Source organism: Corvus hawaiiensis, chromosome 29 (genome assembly GCF_020740725.1).
Source record: "Corvus hawaiiensis isolate bCorHaw1 chromosome 29, bCorHaw1.pri.cur, whole genome shotgun sequence".
In the NCBI taxonomy this organism is placed as follows: Eukaryota; Metazoa; Chordata; class Aves; order Passeriformes; family Corvidae; genus Corvus; species Corvus hawaiiensis.
In genome coordinates, this window is record NC_063241.1 from 3,309,183 (window position 1) to 3,326,752 (window position 17,570).

Here is a 17,570-nt window from a genome sequence, read left to right on the forward strand (position 1 = left end):
CCCATTCTGAGCACTGGCATTTTTGCCATGAGCTGTGGATGCCTGAGAATACCTAGGACGGGGACACAAGTCACTCTCGACACCAAATTCAGGGGTTGCCTTTTTGTCCTGTGCCTGTGCAGCCCTGAACTCCGTGGGGCCCAGGACCAGGATTTGCCATCTCTGTGCCTCAGTTTTCCCTTCTACCTCACGTGGCCAAAGCTTGGCCCAGGCAGGGCTGATGGCAGAGGGACAGATGAGCCACACCGGCTGCCCAGAGCCCCCAGTGTATCCCTGGGACACCACAGAACCTGCCAGTTTATTTAATGACATTTTGCCTCCCAGCCAGACTTGTCCTTCCTCACATCCTGTTTTTGGTGGCCAGGGCCTGCAGAGCACCGGCTGATGGCCAATGCCAGATGGCAGTGCTGGTGGCAGCAGGACAGCTCTGTCGTGCCCTTTGGATCCAGGGCCCACGCTCTTCCCAAATGTCCTCTGGTGCCAGGGGAGTTGCCCTGAAACCACAGCGGGTAATGCACCTGCACACCCCACCCCATCCCTGGGAGCAGAAATTCAGCTGCAGTTGGAATCCTCGGGCTGTTCTGACAGTGCGACAGTGAGTCACGTTTGTGAAGGATGTGACCAATGATTCAGAGCTGGAAACATCAACAATTTAACAGGGAAGGAAGGAGATAAGAGGGAACCCGTCTCCCATTTCTGTACCAGGAACAGGCTGCTGCACTTCCAGCAATGAGGCCAACCCTAGAGGCTGCTCACCCGTGGGACAGGTGACGAGGACTGTGCAGCTTCTCACCCCCAGCCCTGTCCCCATCCCCATCGCTGTGGGCACAATGAAAAGCCTCTCCAAGGTGTGTTTGTGTCTCTCCCTGTGTTCACACAGGCCCTTCACTACCCCTGGCCCTGATGCTGCAGCTGCTCCCTGTGCTGATCCATAATAAACAGTTGCCAAAATCTCATCTTGCAGAGCAGATCAGCAAACTCTTGGTTTATTTATGTATTTAACACCCCCCCCCCCACACACACACAGCATTTTGCCTCTGGATATCAAGTGTGAAGCTGCTGTCTGGGAGGCAAGATGAGTTTAACTAGGACACATGCTTTTCTGTGTCTCTGACGATAATTACAGCATTGTTGCCTGGGGAAGGGGCTGCTGGAGGGGCGGATGGAGCAGGGGGCTGTCCAGCATCCTGACTCAGCTCTCCTCTGTTGGGGTCTCAGACTGTCAGAGACCTGAGCCACCTGTGAGGGAGAATGCACTTGTGGCTTTGCCTGTCCCAACAACTCAAAATTCACCAAAAATTCACCGTAAAGGTGCCCACCCAGTTCCACCCCTGGCTGTGGGCAGAGAAACCTCTCCCCAGCACAGGTTGTGTTCTCCCCACCCTTCCCCAAAGAGCTGCCCAGGACCCCCAGGGCCAGGTCCCCTCCTCCCTGCAGGGCTTTGCTCTCTCCCACGTCAACAGGACTTAGTTGTGATGCCAAGATAATTCCCAGGGATTTAGGAGCTCATTTCATTTGATCTGGCTTGTTAATTCCCAATCAAATGCTGATTAGAGGCCACGGAGCAGAGCTGGAAACACAGTTGCAGGTTCCTTGGTGTGGTCCTGGAGGGGAGCAAAAGCTCCCGAGGAGGCTGAGGCTGTTAACTGCACCTTGTTGGCACTGGGAAAGGGAAAGTGAGAATCATCCAACAGACAGATTCGGCCAAAGTGGGGGATTTAATAGGATTCAACATATACAGACAACAGAGCAAAGGGCTCCTGTGCCCACCAGCTGCACCCCCACAGCTGCTCCCCCAGCATAGGGCTGCATCGTTGGGCTCCTCATGGGACTCATCCCGTCTGTCCCAGTAAAGAGCCAGGAGCTGCAGGGATTCAAGGGCTTCCCCAGGCTCTCCTCAGATGACAATCCCAGTCCCAGCCCTGCTTGTGAGGGCACAAGGAGGAGCTGCAGTGGGAGCAGATCCCGGCCATTGGGTCCGTGCCAGCTCCAGCACTTGCTGCCATTCCAGGTGTGGAGGGGAAGCTCCAGCTGCAGGGCAGGACCATCCTGCTCTGCTCTAGTCTGGGAAACCTCTGAATGTGCAAAAAAGGATTAATTCCTTCTGGATTCACCGTCGGCTGCTGGACCTTGGGACTTGGGAGCTGTCAGTGCTTCGCCCGCGGAACCCCGCGGCTGTGACCTCCTCCAGGAAGCTGCCGGGAAAGGTTCAGGTCAGTGGAACAAGGGCCAGGGATCTGCTCATGGCACACTGATACTTGTCCGAGGTGTCCGAGGCCAGAGGGGCTGTGACTGTCCCCAGCACAAGCCTCAGGCTCGCTGGCATCACACACCCGCGGCTGGGAGCAGCTCCCAGAGCCAGGAATGCTCTCAGCCGCAGGACAGTTCCTCTGGCAATGAGACGCCACGGCCATTCCCAGGCTGACTCATCCCTCAATGTGCTGATCAGGTGATCTCAACAGCAATGCTTAAAAAACACCCCAAAAGATAAAGCAATACAAACCAAGATATGCCACAAATCCTACAGCAATGGGATTCCCCTAAACCGGGGCTGGGGCAGCTCTTCTTGCCCAGGTTGTGAATCTTGAGGGGTTTGAGAAACAGTAAAACCCTAAAATGTCCTGCAAAACCCTGCAGCAACACCCAGCTGAGTCCCACTGGACACAGCTGGGAGGGGGCACAGCCAGGGCACTGCCCACAGCGGCAATGGCTCTGGCACAGGCTCTGGCACCTGGCTCCGTGTTCCAGCCGGAGCTCTCCCTCCTCCAGGTTATTTTTAGGCACTAGAACCAGGCAGAACTGAGCTCTGGCAGGGAATGACTCTGGTGTTTTTAGGGTCTCCTGGTCCCGTGCTGTCTGGAGCAGCTTGTGCCTGTGACCAATGACACCTCGGGGTCCCTCGGCACGGCCTCTCCGAGCACATTCCCGGTCTGGAATGATGGGAGGCAAGAGCCAAACACCCCCCCTGCTGAGGCTGCTGTTCCCAGGACCCTGCAGATCCTGCCAGGAACAGGCGAGGACCCAGCACAGGCATCTGCAGGTACCTCCACAGCTGCTCCATCCAACCAGGGCCTGGAGATGAAACTCCCAGGAGAAATGAACCTTCCGCAGTCAGGAGGGTCCCCAGGAGGATCCGGTGCCGCCACTGCGGCTGTAACTGGGTAACTGGGTCAGGCCCCACATCCTAGGATTAGTCCCAGCAGGTTCATGCTCAACCTGCCCAGAATGAGTCAGCCCCAGCACCAGATGTTCCTGGCAACCCTTTTTAGCCGATTATCGATCCTTTGTAACCCTTTCTCCTCCAAACCCTGCGGAATTGCTCTGGAAACCCCAGGAGCAGGGCAGATCCCCAGGAGCAGAGCGGATTCTCCATCCTTTGGGCCACCCCTCTGGGCCCACAGATGTTGGTCCCAGTTCCAGCAGGGAGTAAGAACAATGGAACCAGGATTAGGTGCTTACATGGCTGCTCGGTGCATTAACACCCAAATCCCCTTGTTTCTGGTGACATATCTGCCCTAATCCCGCAGGAATCGGAAAGGCCGTGGATTACGTGAGGGGCTGGGACACACTAAAGCCTGGCTTCCCTCATATCAGACACCTCAGGGATGTGCTGAGATATCCCTGATCCTAGGGCACTGTGCTGGCATCGTGGATAGCAGTGGACAGGAGACATCTTTATTGTCCTTCCATCCTCAGGGAAACCTTATCCAAAGGAAAATGGATCATCTGGGGCAGGGCTTTGCTGTCCTCCCCAGGCAGGACCTGGCCACATCCAGCCCTTTCAAAGCACCAGCCTTTTATTTTCTTTTAAATTTTTCCCCACTTCATTCTTTGAAATGTAAATTTGGGTACAGAATCCCAGGTTTTCTGTAAATAATTCAGGGACTGCACCGCAGGAGAGCCCAAACCAGCCCTGGTGGCTCCTGGCAGCACCAATCCAAGTGGAGCCCACGATGGAGCGGCAGATCCTGAGCTTCTGCAGCAGCTCAGGATTTTCCCACCATCCCACACTGAGCACTGGGAATCTGGAGACAATTCCTGCTCTCCTCCCTGGCCAGCAGCAAGCTGCGCCGATGGGAAACAATTCCCACTGTGGCCTCAATTCTTTCCTGTGCCCAATGTGAGTAATTTGGGTTCAGGAAAAGTTACTTGTATTTATAAACCAGATGTTTCCCACTGGGAATTCCATACTGACAGGGATCTTTGCCCACCTTCAGCAAAGCAGCTGCAGGTTCATTCAGTGCTGAATTCCCGTGTGCTGCTCTGGCTTCCCAGTGTTATAAACTGGAAAAACTCTAGGGAAACCTCTACTTCCCTGCCCTTGAGCTCATGGAAATACAAATTAAGCCTCCAGCTCAGGGATCTGTCCCTGAGCCACCATGAGCAGAGCTGGATCCAGAGCACTGACAGCCACTTCCATGTGGGGATCCCTCAGGCATCCCAAATTCCTGCTGTGCCAGCAGTTTTACAGGCACGATCTGCAGACAGGTGGATTTTACCTCCTGGTGTTGTGGATGGTGGTCCCCCCCAGGACGATGCGGACACCGGGGTTGGAGCGGTTCAGGTTGAACACGGCCAGAGCCTCCTCGTACATGGCCCCTCCGATGAGGAATACAATAATATCCTGAGGCCTGGGATAAAGGCACAAATCACAGAATGGTTTGGGCTGAAGGGACCTAAAAGCTCATCTTGCTCATGGCAGGGACACCTTGCCCTGTCCAACCTGGCCTTGGACACTTTCTGGGATGGAGCAGCCACAAATACTGAGTTGGGATCAGACAAAGCCAAGGATAAATCCTGCACCTCGGAGGAAGTGATCCGTGATCCTGAGCGTGCCTCTCCTAGACCCTGCCTCACCCCTGTGATGTGCTGGGCTCAGAGCTGAAAACAACCCACTGAATCCCCCAAAACCTCACCTCTCCCAAACTTTCACCCACAGCCCTGAGCAACCTCCAACAGCACCACCCTGATCCCTGTGGATCCACACGCCCATGTTTAACGCATGATCTGCTGGGGCTGGGAAATCAGGATCGATTCCAGAGTCAGGCAAGGACATGGCACTGCCTTGGAGCTCCCAGGCTCGGAGCAGCTCACGCTTGTGACTGATCAGGAACCGCTGGGATTTGTGCCTCAGTTCACCTGAGGGGACATTTCCCAGCCAGCAGGGAAATGTGGGATGGTAGAGGGAAGCCAAGCAAGAGGAAGGGGGGAGAGAAGTGCCTTCCTCCATCCCAACACAAAGCCAGGTATGCAGTGCACATGCTGCTTTCAAGTGAGCTGCTGCTTCCCTCTCCCATAACCACCCTCCCAATCCCTCGGAAGGACCAACACCAAGAATTTCTTTCCTGGATCACTGCATGGACAGCATGGCCTGGAGCAAAGCTGCTCCTGCCTGGTTGGGACACAGGCACAGAGAGAGCATGCTGGCCACTAGATTTCCATGGATCCCCACACCACTGCCTCCCTGCCCAAGGGGATGCAGGAAAGCAAGGAAAAGTCATGGAAAAGGTGAGTGCAGTCCCTTCCCAATGTGATCTGTATCACCAATAACCACCCAAAGCCTGATATCTCCTCAGACTCTGGGTTAGGGCTGCATGACCCTCTCCAGCAGGATCCCATTTCCACTGGGAACAACACTGGCTCAGGCAGGAGAGCTGCAGTTGGGACTATTTTTGGCAGTCCCCAAACAGCAGATGGCACGGCCATCACAGAGCCAGCTCTGATGAGTGAGGGCTTCATCCTTCACCCAAGCCTCCCAATGGGAATGGCACATCTGGGCCAGCAAGGCAAGACAGGATGAGACGTATCCCAGTCCTGGGAGCCTGCTCCAGGGAACATTCTTGGGGATACAAGACCTCTGCATCCAAGAGATTTCTGTGCCAAGCCCCAGTTCTGTTCATCATCAGTCCAAGCCCGCTATGGGGACAGCGCCGGGGACACCAGGGATGTCCCAGTGCCGGGGCAGCTGGTGTGTCCCAGTGCAGGCTTTGCCCCAAAGGCCCCATGTACCTGTCCCGGAGTGTGTTGGGGCCCAGGTAGGGATACTGGCTGTCCTTGAGCTTTCCCTTGATGAGCTGGTCCAGGGTTTCCTGGAGCAGGGGCTGGTGCTGGGTGTACACGTTCTCGATGCCCTGCAGCCGGGGAGAAGCTCTTTAGGAAGTGGCCCAGCAAGGAAAGAGGATCAGCAGAGGCACAGCAGGTACTACCCCTGAATTTGGGATTGAGAGGCTCTCCAGCAACTCACTCCCGTTGTTCTCAATGGAATCAGGCCCTGAAGCCTTGGACTTCTCCATGAAATCCCAGTCCTGAGCCAGCAGCCCCCAGCATTCCTGCCAGCCCTGCTCCTCTGGGCTGCAGTTTTGCTTCAGTCTGTCCCCGTTTCCCCAGGGCAGCTCACTACCTTCAGGCCTTTGAGGAACTGCTTGGTGATGGCCACGGCATCCTTGGGGCTGAACAGGTCACTGCCTCGGACCCGCTTCCCTCCGTACTCCACCACGGCGGACACCAGCTGTGCAGGGAGAGGGCAGGAGCCCTGTCAGCCTGGGAACTCCTTCCAGGCTGTGGTGAGGAGTCACTGCAGACACCTCATGGAGTTCTGGAATGGGGACAAGGAGCCACGGAGGTGATCCCAATGGAACTGCACATGGAGGTGAGGGGGCAGAGCAGCAGCACCCCCACATCCCCAGCCCGCCCTGACCCTCCTGCTTGAGGAGAAGCTTCATCTCCATCGCCTGCGGCAGCGACATCAGCTCCTCCACACGAGGTGACATCATCCCGCTCCTCCACCTCCTCCCCAGCTGCTCCTGGCACTGCTGCCTGTTCCCTCCCTGCCAGCCTCTCCATCCCCAGCCCTTCACTGCTGCCACTGCCTGTGCAGTAGGAGCTGGGGAAAGGGGGGGAGGGGGAGGAGGAAAAGAAGAGAGGAAGCACATCCCAGGCCCCTGTACAGCCACACTCCCCTCCCAGCAGGCTCCTGCCACCCCTTCTTTATTCAATCCTTCATAATGTGAAGGAATCACAGACTAGTCAGGAGTGGAAGGGACCTCTGGAGTCCAACCCTCAACATCACTGACTTAGGAAATGGAAATCGAGTCACTTATTTAAAACACCTTTTAAAACCACACCCGCAGGTCCCAGCCAAGCTGAGGGCTCTGTGCAACAACGCAGCCCTGGGCTGACCCGGAGCAGGCGGGTTTCACCCCAAAGAGCAGCGATTCCCCCATCCTGCCCCACCCCAGGGTTACCTTGCGGTACCTGTCGGTGCCACCGCGGCCGCGCAGCTCCTCCAGCAGTGCCGGGAGGCCGCTGCTGCCGTGGCGTTCGTAGCGCAGCGCGTAGAGCATCACCAACCGCGCGGCGTCCAGCTCCGACAGCCGCGGGCTCTGCAGCAGCCGCCGCACGCTCTGCGGAACACACGGCACCTCAGGGACCGCGGGGGCCACACCGGACTGCCCCAGTGCCCACAGCCTGAGGGACACGCAGTCATACTGGTTTCATTGGTCACTGCCTTAGGGGACACTTATCAGACTGGTTTCACTGCCCAGCAACAATACTGCCACAGGAGCAATGCAAGAGAAATAAAGCTGTGGCATAACCTGAGCTAACCTTTGGATGTGAGATGTGGAGGAACAAACTGCATGTTTGGAAGCAAAGGAGGGAAGGAATTAAAGCATGGAAAGAGAGATCCCAGCTAGAGGGAAGAGCAGGGATCTGTTATCATTCCTGATCCGCTGCTGGATTCACCTGGCCCAGATGTTTGTTGGCATCTATTTGACTCATGCTGACTAGTGACAGAAACACAACATAAAATCCTGGCTGTGAGGAGGATCAAGAGGAATTTCACCATTCAAGGTCAGGAATTCACCTGTGAGGGGAGGGCTGGAGCCCCAGGGAGGTTCCTGTGCTGGCAGTGCCAGGACCAGCAGGAAGCAGAGAACAGAACAGCCATTGTCCATGGGAGGAGCTGGGATTCCAACCCCTCCATTCAGCTCCCAGGGCTCACGCACTGTGTCAGGGTTAATGAGAGCCCAGGGGAGGAAGAACCCAAATGTCCCAGACTGGGGGGCCCAAGGCCACCAGAGATCCAGCAATCCCTGAAGTGACATCAGGGAAGAACAATTCCACCCTTATTCCAGGCTCTGGCTGCTGCTTCTTGTCCCGTGGCCTTGCCCCTCTCTCTGCCATTGGGAGCCGCAGCAGGGACAGCCCAGGGCAGGGTGGCTGCAGGGACAAAGATCCCAGTTACATGGGTTTCCATTTATTTCTGAGCTGCTGCATGTCTTCCAGTGGCCTCAGTTGCTGGAAATACAACAGGGCCCTTCAGGCACAGGGCTGGAAGGAAACTGCAGAAACACTGTTTGTGTAGAGCAGGACCAAGGTGACCCCAGCAACCCCAGGATTCACCTGGCACCATAGCTCTGTGCTACGTATATTTCATCAAAAATCAAGGCTCACGGCACAGGGAGGGAGCAGACTGGGAATATTTGACTTTTAAACTGCAACAACCTGAGCTGGAGACAGTGAAACAGCTTGAGGACCTCAGAGGCTGCTTCCAGCAAACACATTTCTGGCTGCGTTCCCAGTTCCATACTCAGCCATGTAAATCCTGCCAGACACCAGCTATGGAATTCCATCCCTACACTCGCTGGTCCATAGGGAAGCATCAGCCCAGGGGCTGGGAGAACATCCCACTTCTGAGGACAGTCCAGTGTTATCCCCTCAGCCCCCACCTGGAGTTCAGGGTCACAGAGGTGGGGAAGAAACTGATCTCAAACCTGCTGGAGACGCTTTTCCTCATTTCCCAGTCCCTCTGCTTCCCCAGTGCCATCTAATGGTCTGTTACATGGTGGGACTCCCCCTCCACTACCGAAAATCAAGGAATCATTTCTCAGAAGTGAGTAGCTGCTCCAGCTCTGCTCTGAGCCAGCCCCATCCCAAAGCTCCTGTTGAGCACCAGCCCGAATCCATCACCACTGACTCTGCCAGACCCTGCTCTGGTCACGGCACAAGAGGCCACGCTCAGCTGTCACAGAACCTCTCTTCAGCTTTTCCAGGCCTCTCTGCCAAAGAAATCTTGGATCTGAGACTTTCTAGTGGTTTTTCTTAACAAAATAGGTAAAGACAATTCCAGGGATTCCAGCTCTTCTCCTGCCCAACAAACACATCAGCTCCTGCATGGTGTCTGAGGCTGTCTTATCCTGGTGCCTGCCAGAAGCCAACTGGCTGAATATAATGAAAGAACGTTGGCTTGTGGGATGTAAGGACAGGATTTGCAAGGATGCTTCTCAAGCCAGTTATTAACGATGACTCATTCCCATCTGAGCTGAGCACCGAGAAGCAATTCCACACCCAGTGTCCCTGCGCACAGGGTATCCACACATGGAGCTCCCACTGCCTCCCAGCCTCAAATCCCCACTCCCAAGGGAGTGACGCGATGGAACCCCCCGGATCCAGAGCCAGGATGTGTACCTGGAGCGCGCTGGAATGGTCACTCTGGCAGGCGAGCTCCTGCTCCACCTCTGACACCTCCAGCAGGTTCCGCTCCGCCACGAGCCGGGACAGTTCCCCCACCACTGTCACATGCTTGGACACTGTGCCTGACATCTTCTTGAACTGAGGGTAGTTCTCCACAAAGGCCTGTGATGGGGAAACTGAGGCAGTGCGTGCTTCCAGGGAAAAGCAGGAGATAGAGGGTGGGTGCAGCCAGCCATAAATTGTACAAATTCCCAGCAATCCAAGCCCTGTGCAGGTGGGCAGAGGATCAGACACCTTGGTCCCAGGAGCCCACACGATTTCTCCCATTACCAGGAGATTTCTGGGAGGGATGTACTTTTTATTTATTCCTAGCATGAAAGGATGGGACACAGTGGGATGGGCTTTGTCTGTACCTTCATATCCGCGATGGACTCCAGCTTCTGCTGCTCCTTTGGCTTCCTCCTCTGGAAATCCTCCATCAGGTTCTTGATGTTGGTGCCAATCTCGGCGAAGTTCAGGTACATGTTCTGTAGGGAACAAGGCGGGAAGCAGAGGGAAACTCACCTGAGAGAGTCTCGACCAAGGAAGAGCCTTGAGCAGCTGGGAAAAGGTGGCTCCCTCCCCCAAAACCTGGAGCAGGGCTTGAAATCCAACTACAAACAGGACCCGTTATCTCAAGTCAGATGCCACTGGTGCTGCACACTGAGGTCACAAATGGCACATCCCCACCCTGAGCCTCAAAGTCATCGGGAAGCTCCTTTCCCGTGGCAAACCCCCAAATTTGGGTGCTGGTGAAGCCCCCCTGGGACACCTACGTTGGCGTAGAATTCATCGTTCTCGGCTGACAGGACGACCTCCCGCAGGTCCTTGCTGATCCCTGGCACCCGGGACAGGTCGATGCGGTTGTTGTTGATCCCCAGCAGCTCGTGGACCATGGCCTGGTACGTCCACTGCCAGGGGACAGAGGAAGGCAAAGGGATGACCTTGGTGAGACACAGCACTGGGAAATCAATAGATTTCAGCTGAACCCAGCCAGAGCCACTCCTGCTACCCCAGGACACACAGCAGAGTCTGGGAGTGCATCCCTCAAACCAGCCAGGACACTCCAGTGAAGATAAACATCACTGGTAAATAATCAGATGGGGAGACAGTGCAGAGGGAAACCACACCCCTCCAGGGCCATTCCAGAATCACAGTATCATGGGACGGTTTGGGTTGGAAGGGACATTAAACCCATCCTGTTCGTGGCAGGGACACCTCCCACCAGATCAAGAATTCTTGCAGGTATCTTCAGAAGAGACCAAAGAGGGATGGGGATTAACATTCCTGTTCCAAAACCTCTGTTGGCCACCAAGCCCCCCACCCCTCTGCCCAGGCAGGGAGAGGTCCCACAGTTCCACTGCAGAATTCCCTATGTGCTCCACTGGCAGGAGCATTTCTGCACATCAGGAGTTTCTATTTTTATCCTGAGGAGTCTAATAATGACCCAGAGAGAACAGTGACAGCTGATAAGAGCCCTGCCGTGCCCAGCACTCCATTTACATCCCTGGGAATCTCTTTGGGATAGGAAATCCTGAAACAGCAGATAACGCCCAATGCTGAGCACAGTCCAGAACACCCCAAACCAGGTGTGAGCTGGGCTGTGACAGCCACACCCCTCCCTGACACACGTCACCTCCAGCTCTTGCAGAACCGGTGTTACAGCAGCTCTGGGGCTGCTGATCCCGCCCAGGTGTGGCTCCTGATCCCCAGGTTCCAAGGGAACCCCACAGAAATGAAGGGAGACCAACAGATCCTGCCAGGATCCGCAGCACAGCATGGAACAAATAAATCCAACAACTCCGAGCAAATCCAGCAGCCATCGATAACAGAGGGAGACTCAGCAGGGCAAGGTCACTCGATAACTGTGTGCTGCCCGCAGCCCAACACACAACTCCTTGGGAAAGGCTCTGCCAGAGCACTGGGACTCCAGAAGCCACACGGAAGAGCCAGTGGCCCTGTTTTCCAGGGTGCTGGGTCCATCTGCCACTGAAGCCAGCACGAACAACCCCCACTCAGGTCTGGAAAACCCGGCCAGGGGATAAAAGAGGGATTTTGCAGGGAAAGGGGGTGGGGAGCAACACTTCTCTCCTATATCCAACCCATGACCTGCCAGGGGTAGAACTCCAGCTGCTGCAGGACTCCCGCCCCTGCCCGGCACACCTGGGTGTGACTCACCTGGTTCAGGAGTGGGGTGATGGCATCATCCGACCGGTCCAGGATGAGGAGCAGGGGAGGGACCTCGGTGCGCCGGAAGTCAAACAGCTCGTACTCCTTCGTGATCACTTGCTGTGGAGAAATGGGAAAAATCCTACTTGAACACCTGGGAAAGACTCCCTCTCAGTGTGGGCTTAGGCACAGAGGGAAGGGAGGGTGAAACCCCAACAGTGCTGCTTTGCCTGCACTGCCAGGGAGGAGCTGAAGGCCCCAGGGAACTGGGACACTGCTCCTAGGAATGCTGTACTCCAGCAGCTGTTTTGGGAGCAGAGTGGGACAAGACCTGCCCAGCGCTGGGCCTCGAAGTAAATGACGGAATTTACAGGAATTGACTGAAAACAGGTGTTTCCCTCCTGTGGATCCACGTGTGAAAAACTAGCCAAGACTGGATTCATCCCAAAGGGACCTGCTGTGGGTTCCCCTCACCTTCACGCACTCGGCCAAGCGCTTCGCTGGCTCTGAGGAGAGCTGGTACCGGATCATGGGGCACTTCTTCAGGGACAGCAGCAGAGCAGTGAGCCCCTGGGTTGTCCTGGTGAGCTGAGCCGGGTCCCAGCTGTGGCCCTGGAAGGAAAGGCTGCACCTCACATGGATGCACTGGTCCCAAACTTTCCCACATCCTTGTTTCTAAGTCCTGAAGTCTCACAGGAAAGCACAGCTCCACTGGAGCCGCAGGTACCCAGGGGCTGAACCCGGGCTCCCCGGTGTTCCTCTCCTCGCCAAGGACCATTCCCCCCGCTGGCCCCTCTGGCAGCCCCCCATGGCCCCAGTTTATGAGGGCTACTCGTTACCCAAGGACAACTCGCCATGTTCCTACCCGGCAGCAGCCCAGGAGGTTGAGGGAGAAGACATGTGGGTTCACCGCAATGTAGTCGCCGTAGAACTCCTGGGGAGGGGAGCAGGACAGTCCCGTGTCTCTAACCCTGACCCCAGCCAGAGCCATGTGCCAGCACTGGCCACCCAGCCCCAACCACCACCTGGACACATTGGCTCGGACCATCCCTCCTTCCTCCGCCCCAAACCCCTCCAAGCCCCACAGTCCCGCTGACAACTCCCCTCCCATTTGTACTGTGCATTGCTCAGAGCCCAGCTCTTCATCAAACATGGAATCATGGAATCACTGATGCTGGAAAAGCCCTTTAAGGCCATCAAGTCCAACCATCCCTCCAGCACTGCCAAGGCCACCACTAACCCATGTCCCCAAGTGCCACATCCATGTGGATTTGAACTCGGCAGCACTTTGTGAGACATCAAGAACAGCAGCAGCTATGATGAGAGCGCAGGGCACAGAGAAATCTTTTACCTCTTCATCCCACATTTGTGTCCATCCCTCCTCCCACACAGGCCTGTCACGCACCATTTGGGAACAACAGCCCTTTCTGCTCCCAGTGTCTGGCAGCCTGGACCTTCCCTTTGCTTTTGGGTTTGGATCTACCTAAAACATCCAAACTTCACCTGGACTTCAGCCACGACCTCCTGCTCATCGGCCTCAGCCAAGGCCTTCACATCACTCTTGCTGATGACGTTGCTGAAATCTGGGAGGAAACAGAGAAGGGACATTGGGCACCATGCAGACCCTGTGGGATGGCATAGTCTGATCCCCTCTGGAGCAGGAGCAGATCCCACAGAGACCCTCTAACCCTGCACCCGCAGGTGTTGGAATCCTGAGCCACCTCCCAGGGATGCTCCGAACTCATTCCCTGCCTATCTCCCCGGTGCCTGGTCCTGCTGTGTCCTGCAGAGCCACAATGACATCTAGAGGCCACTTCACCCAATTCCTGGGATCCTACTGACTAATTCCTGGGCTGGAGGACTGGGCTTCGACTCCAAACCAGCTGGAGTCGTTCTGCTTCATTCCCAAACCCATGGAACATTCCATGGCACGAGCAGGACACGTGGGAAGCACCTGCCTGATACACCCAGCACAGGAAGGTGCCGTGTGATCCACACCGAGGTGTGGAGCCTGTCCCATCCACACTGGGATGCAGAGCCTGTTCCAGATTTATGGACCTCCAACACCCTTGGACTCTTCATACTCACAGATGAAGTAGACGCTGTACTTGGGCCTTCGCAGCTCCTGCACCAGGAGCTCCACGTTCTCCTGGATGGAAACAGCACCAGGGAGAGCAGAGTTAAGGAATATGAAATCATGGAATCGTTAAGGTTGGGAAAGCTTCTGAGATCCTGGTGTCCAGCCATTCCCCCAGCACTGCCAAGGCCACCACCGACCCCTGTCCCCAAGTGCCACATCACACACATCTGAACAATTCCAGGGATGGTAGCTCCACCACTGCCCTGTGCCAGGGCTGAACAACCCTTTCCATGAAGGAATTTTCCTGAATATCCAACCTAAACCCCCTCAGCACGATCTGAGGCCGTTTCCTCCCCCTCTGGGCTCCGCACCTTGGTGGGCCGCAGGAAGCAGATGGCCTTGAGGTGCTTCATGGGCTCCCTGTTGGGCGAGTCGAGGCGCTCGAAGAGATAAACCTCGCGCTGCAGGATCTCGGACTGGGTGTACACCACGCTCACGGCGCCGGTCTGCGGGCGGCAGCGGGGCAGCGCCCGTCACAGAGGCCCCGGGCCCGGCTCCCGGCCCCGCCGCCCTCCGCGCTCCCGGCCCCGCCGCTCACCGTCTCCCGGTCCATCAGCAGCACTTTCATGCCGGGGCCGCTGTCCTCGATCATCTTGGACACGTACTGCCGGACCGCCAGCACCGCGTTCATCCTGGCGGGGCTGCTTCTCTACCGGGCTGTCCCTGGCCCCGCTTCCGCTTCGTTCCGTCGCGCTTCGGCTGCGCTCGGCTCCCTCCGGCCCCACCCGCCCGGCCCCGCCGCCTCCTGGGAGCTGTAGTCCGGCAGTGGGACCGGCCCCCGCCAGCAGCGCAGCCCCGGCCCGGCCTTCCCCTCCCGAGGGGACCCGAGCAGTGGAAATGGCTCCAAGAGCGAAGCAGTTTGAGACTGAACCCACCCAGACTCACCCCAGACACACTTAAACCCAAACCTACCTTAAAACAACACAAACCCACCTCAGCTAAATCCGCCCTGAAACAAACCAAATCCACCCGAACCCACCCAAATCCACACCTAAGCCCACCCCAAACACACACAAACCCACTCCAAACATCCCCAAATCCTCCCAGACCCACCCCAAGCCCCCAGGAAGGCTCGGCACACCCGAGGGTCCCCAAGGACAAAGGACATGACTCGGTTTCACTGAACATGAGGCAAAGCTGCTCCTGGAACCCCGGGGTGGGCGAGGGGTGGGCGAGGGGTGGGCGACGCTGGCGCTCCGGGACCAGCCCGGTCCCGCTCATCACCGGGAGCCGGACACCGGGATTCGGTGCTATTCTGGGCGCGACAGAGCTGACCCGGGACCAGGCGCTCCCCCGCCGCCAAAGCCCTACTTATAGCAGGGGATAACAATTAACTAAGGATTATGTCCTGCCTTTCACTTCCAATTAAGCAGCTCCCCTCTTCCTCTCGGAGTGACGGACACCTTTGTCATCTTTAATCCTTCCATTTCCTGACGAGATTTTACTTTTCATTTCCAAACACTTTGGGTCTTCTTTCCTGGAAGCTGGGGAGTTTTGCACATGTACAGATCTTCATACAAACCCCAAAGATTTGAGTGGTTTAAATAGGGATTTACCTAGAAAATTACAACCCAAATATTTTCCTTTTTACATTTTTTATTTCTCACGTGGTTTTGTTTCTCATATCCAAACGGATGCCTTAAGGAGTGTGTAGGTGCTCCTGGCCAAAGGATACACAGAATAATGGCAAATGAAATAAAAACTAGGATTTAATTGCATGTGATTGTTTTCTGGCCTTATTTAGACAATAAATGATTCAGTGTCTGTAAAATGCTTGTTTAGTTATTGTCCAGTTTCCTTGGAAATGCTTTTGGATGAGGCCAGTGAGGGTTTTATTTGTGAACTAACCAAATCCAGGGTGCCATCTCCTCTTTAAATCCATCTTTGTCCTTATCCTTAGGGAAGACAAACCCTTTCTTGTGCCATTTTAGTGAAATGAATCACAAACCAAATCTCTGAGGCTTCTTGGTGGGATGTTTATCCCTGGTTTGCAGGTAAAGCATTTTAAACAACTTTTATTCTGCAGAAATTTTACACTTTTCCTTCCCCACAGGCTGATGGGGGGGGGGGGGGGGTAGCAGAGCAGTTCCATGTCCTGAGAGTGGTCGGAATCATTGAATTGTTGAGGCTGGAAAAGACCTCTGCATTTGCCGTAATTTCTAATTTAAACCTTCCTTAGGAATTTATTCAAGCATAATATCTGTAAATAACCCTGATTTAACCTCATCAATACCTGCCCTGGGCCTGTCACCATTGGCCCAGCACGAGCACAGACGTTGGTCCCTAAATTGAGGCAATAGGATTGTCCAGGATTACGGCACTGCTATTTTAAGGGATCGAATTTGATCTCGATTATTTCAAAAGCAACGGATTCTCCACTCCCGATTCCGAGGAGAAATGGCTATTTAACACTGTGCCGGCCCCTCGCCACAGCTCCAGCGGGAGCAGGGTGGGAGCAGGGTGGGAACAGGGTGGGATGGGAGGGGCACGGATCCCTCTGGAGCACAGGGACACCAGGGACACCGGGCAGGATCCACTGTGTGGACAAACAGTGCAGCCAGCAGGGACAAGCCCTGGGCCGGTCCTCTCTGTGCTGGACGTTTCCCTGCCCAGACACACAAACAATCCCTTTGTGCAGGACACAAACAAGGGCAGGACACAAAGAATGGATTCAACGTCGGGATCAGCTGAGCTGTGCGCATGACGCGGCCTGTTTGCCACCAGCCCCTGGCCCCCGATGGCCACCGCTCCAGCCCAGGGCCTGGCCCACCTGTATTTTTCCTAAGAGAAAACCAGGAAGGCTGAGTGGGAGATGGACCAGGGGCAAATACACCAGCAATGGCTCCATGGGAGCTGTGCCAGCACCTCCCGGCACACCCCGGCACAGCTGATGGCATCACCAGCCCCCTGCTCTGGCCACCAGGCCCCCTGCTCTGGCCACCGGGCCCCCGGGTCTGGCACAGTGCTGGGACACACTGTGTCCTTCTGCGGGCACCCACAGCACCGGGAATGCCAGGCCCTCGGCACGGAGACCGTCAGGCCCTCGGCACAGGGAACGTGGGGCGCTTGGCCGAGGGCTGTGCCATCCCACCAGCCCTGCAGCTGGTGCCCCACTCGCCGGTGCTCCCGTGCCGTGGGCAAGGAGCAGACAGCTTTCCCTGGTATGGAAAGTGATTCCCAGTGGGAATCAGGCTCAGGGGAGCGGATGCTGACCCCTCAGCCTCCGGGGTCAGTGTTCCAGCCCCACACAGGGGGCACAGACTCCACGGACGGGGAGGCCACTCAAGGTCTCAGGCCCCACACTGGGAGGGGTTACGGACCCCTTAAGGAGGGTCTCAGGCCCCATAAAAGGGGTTACCGACTCCATAGACGGGTTTCAAGCCCCTCAGCACGGTCCCAGACTCCTCACCAGGGCCCCAGGCTCCATACAAGGAGTCTCAGGCCGCACACAGAGGCTCACGGGCCCCTCACGGGCCTTCGATCCCTCTCCGGGGTCTCGGGGCGGTCCCGCTCACGAGCGCCCCGTCCCGCCGCCAGGGGGCGCGCTGCTCCCCCGCCCCCGCGCACGCGCGGTGGCGCCCCGGAGGGGCGGGGCCGGGCCTGGCCCTGCGCCGCCATTGGCCCCTCCCGGCACGGCCGCGTGCGCCCGCCAAAGCGTTCCGGGCGGGAACGGGGGCGGCGGCGCGTTCCGGGTGGCGCGTTCCGTTCCGCCTCCCCCACCCCCCCCTCCCCCCCCCCCCCCCCCCCC

At 56.6% G+C, this 17,570-nt stretch overlaps 1 protein-coding gene across 1 annotated transcript; it reads right to left on the reverse strand.

The window, feature by feature from the left end:
• Window positions 1–1,699: 1,699 nt before the first annotated feature.
• On the reverse strand, window positions 1,700–14,548 carry VPS45 (vacuolar protein sorting 45 homolog). Its single transcript, XM_048288933.1, has 15 exons — window positions 14,361–14,548; window positions 14,134–14,268; window positions 13,771–13,831; window positions 13,186–13,265; window positions 12,548–12,616; window positions 12,157–12,294; window positions 11,692–11,802; window positions 10,290–10,424; window positions 9,888–10,001; window positions 9,469–9,636; window positions 7,245–7,403; window positions 6,401–6,508; window positions 6,010–6,131; window positions 4,500–4,631; window positions 1,700–2,195 (listed from the first exon to the last, which is right to left on the reverse strand). Exons 1-15 carry the CDS (start codon window positions 14,451–14,453, stop codon window positions 2,111–2,113), a joined length of 1,710 nt encoding a protein of 569 aa, XP_048144890.1. The 5' UTR covers window positions 14,454–14,548; the 3' UTR covers window positions 1,700–2,110.
• Between the last annotated feature and the right edge of the window lie 3,022 nt (window positions 14,549–17,570).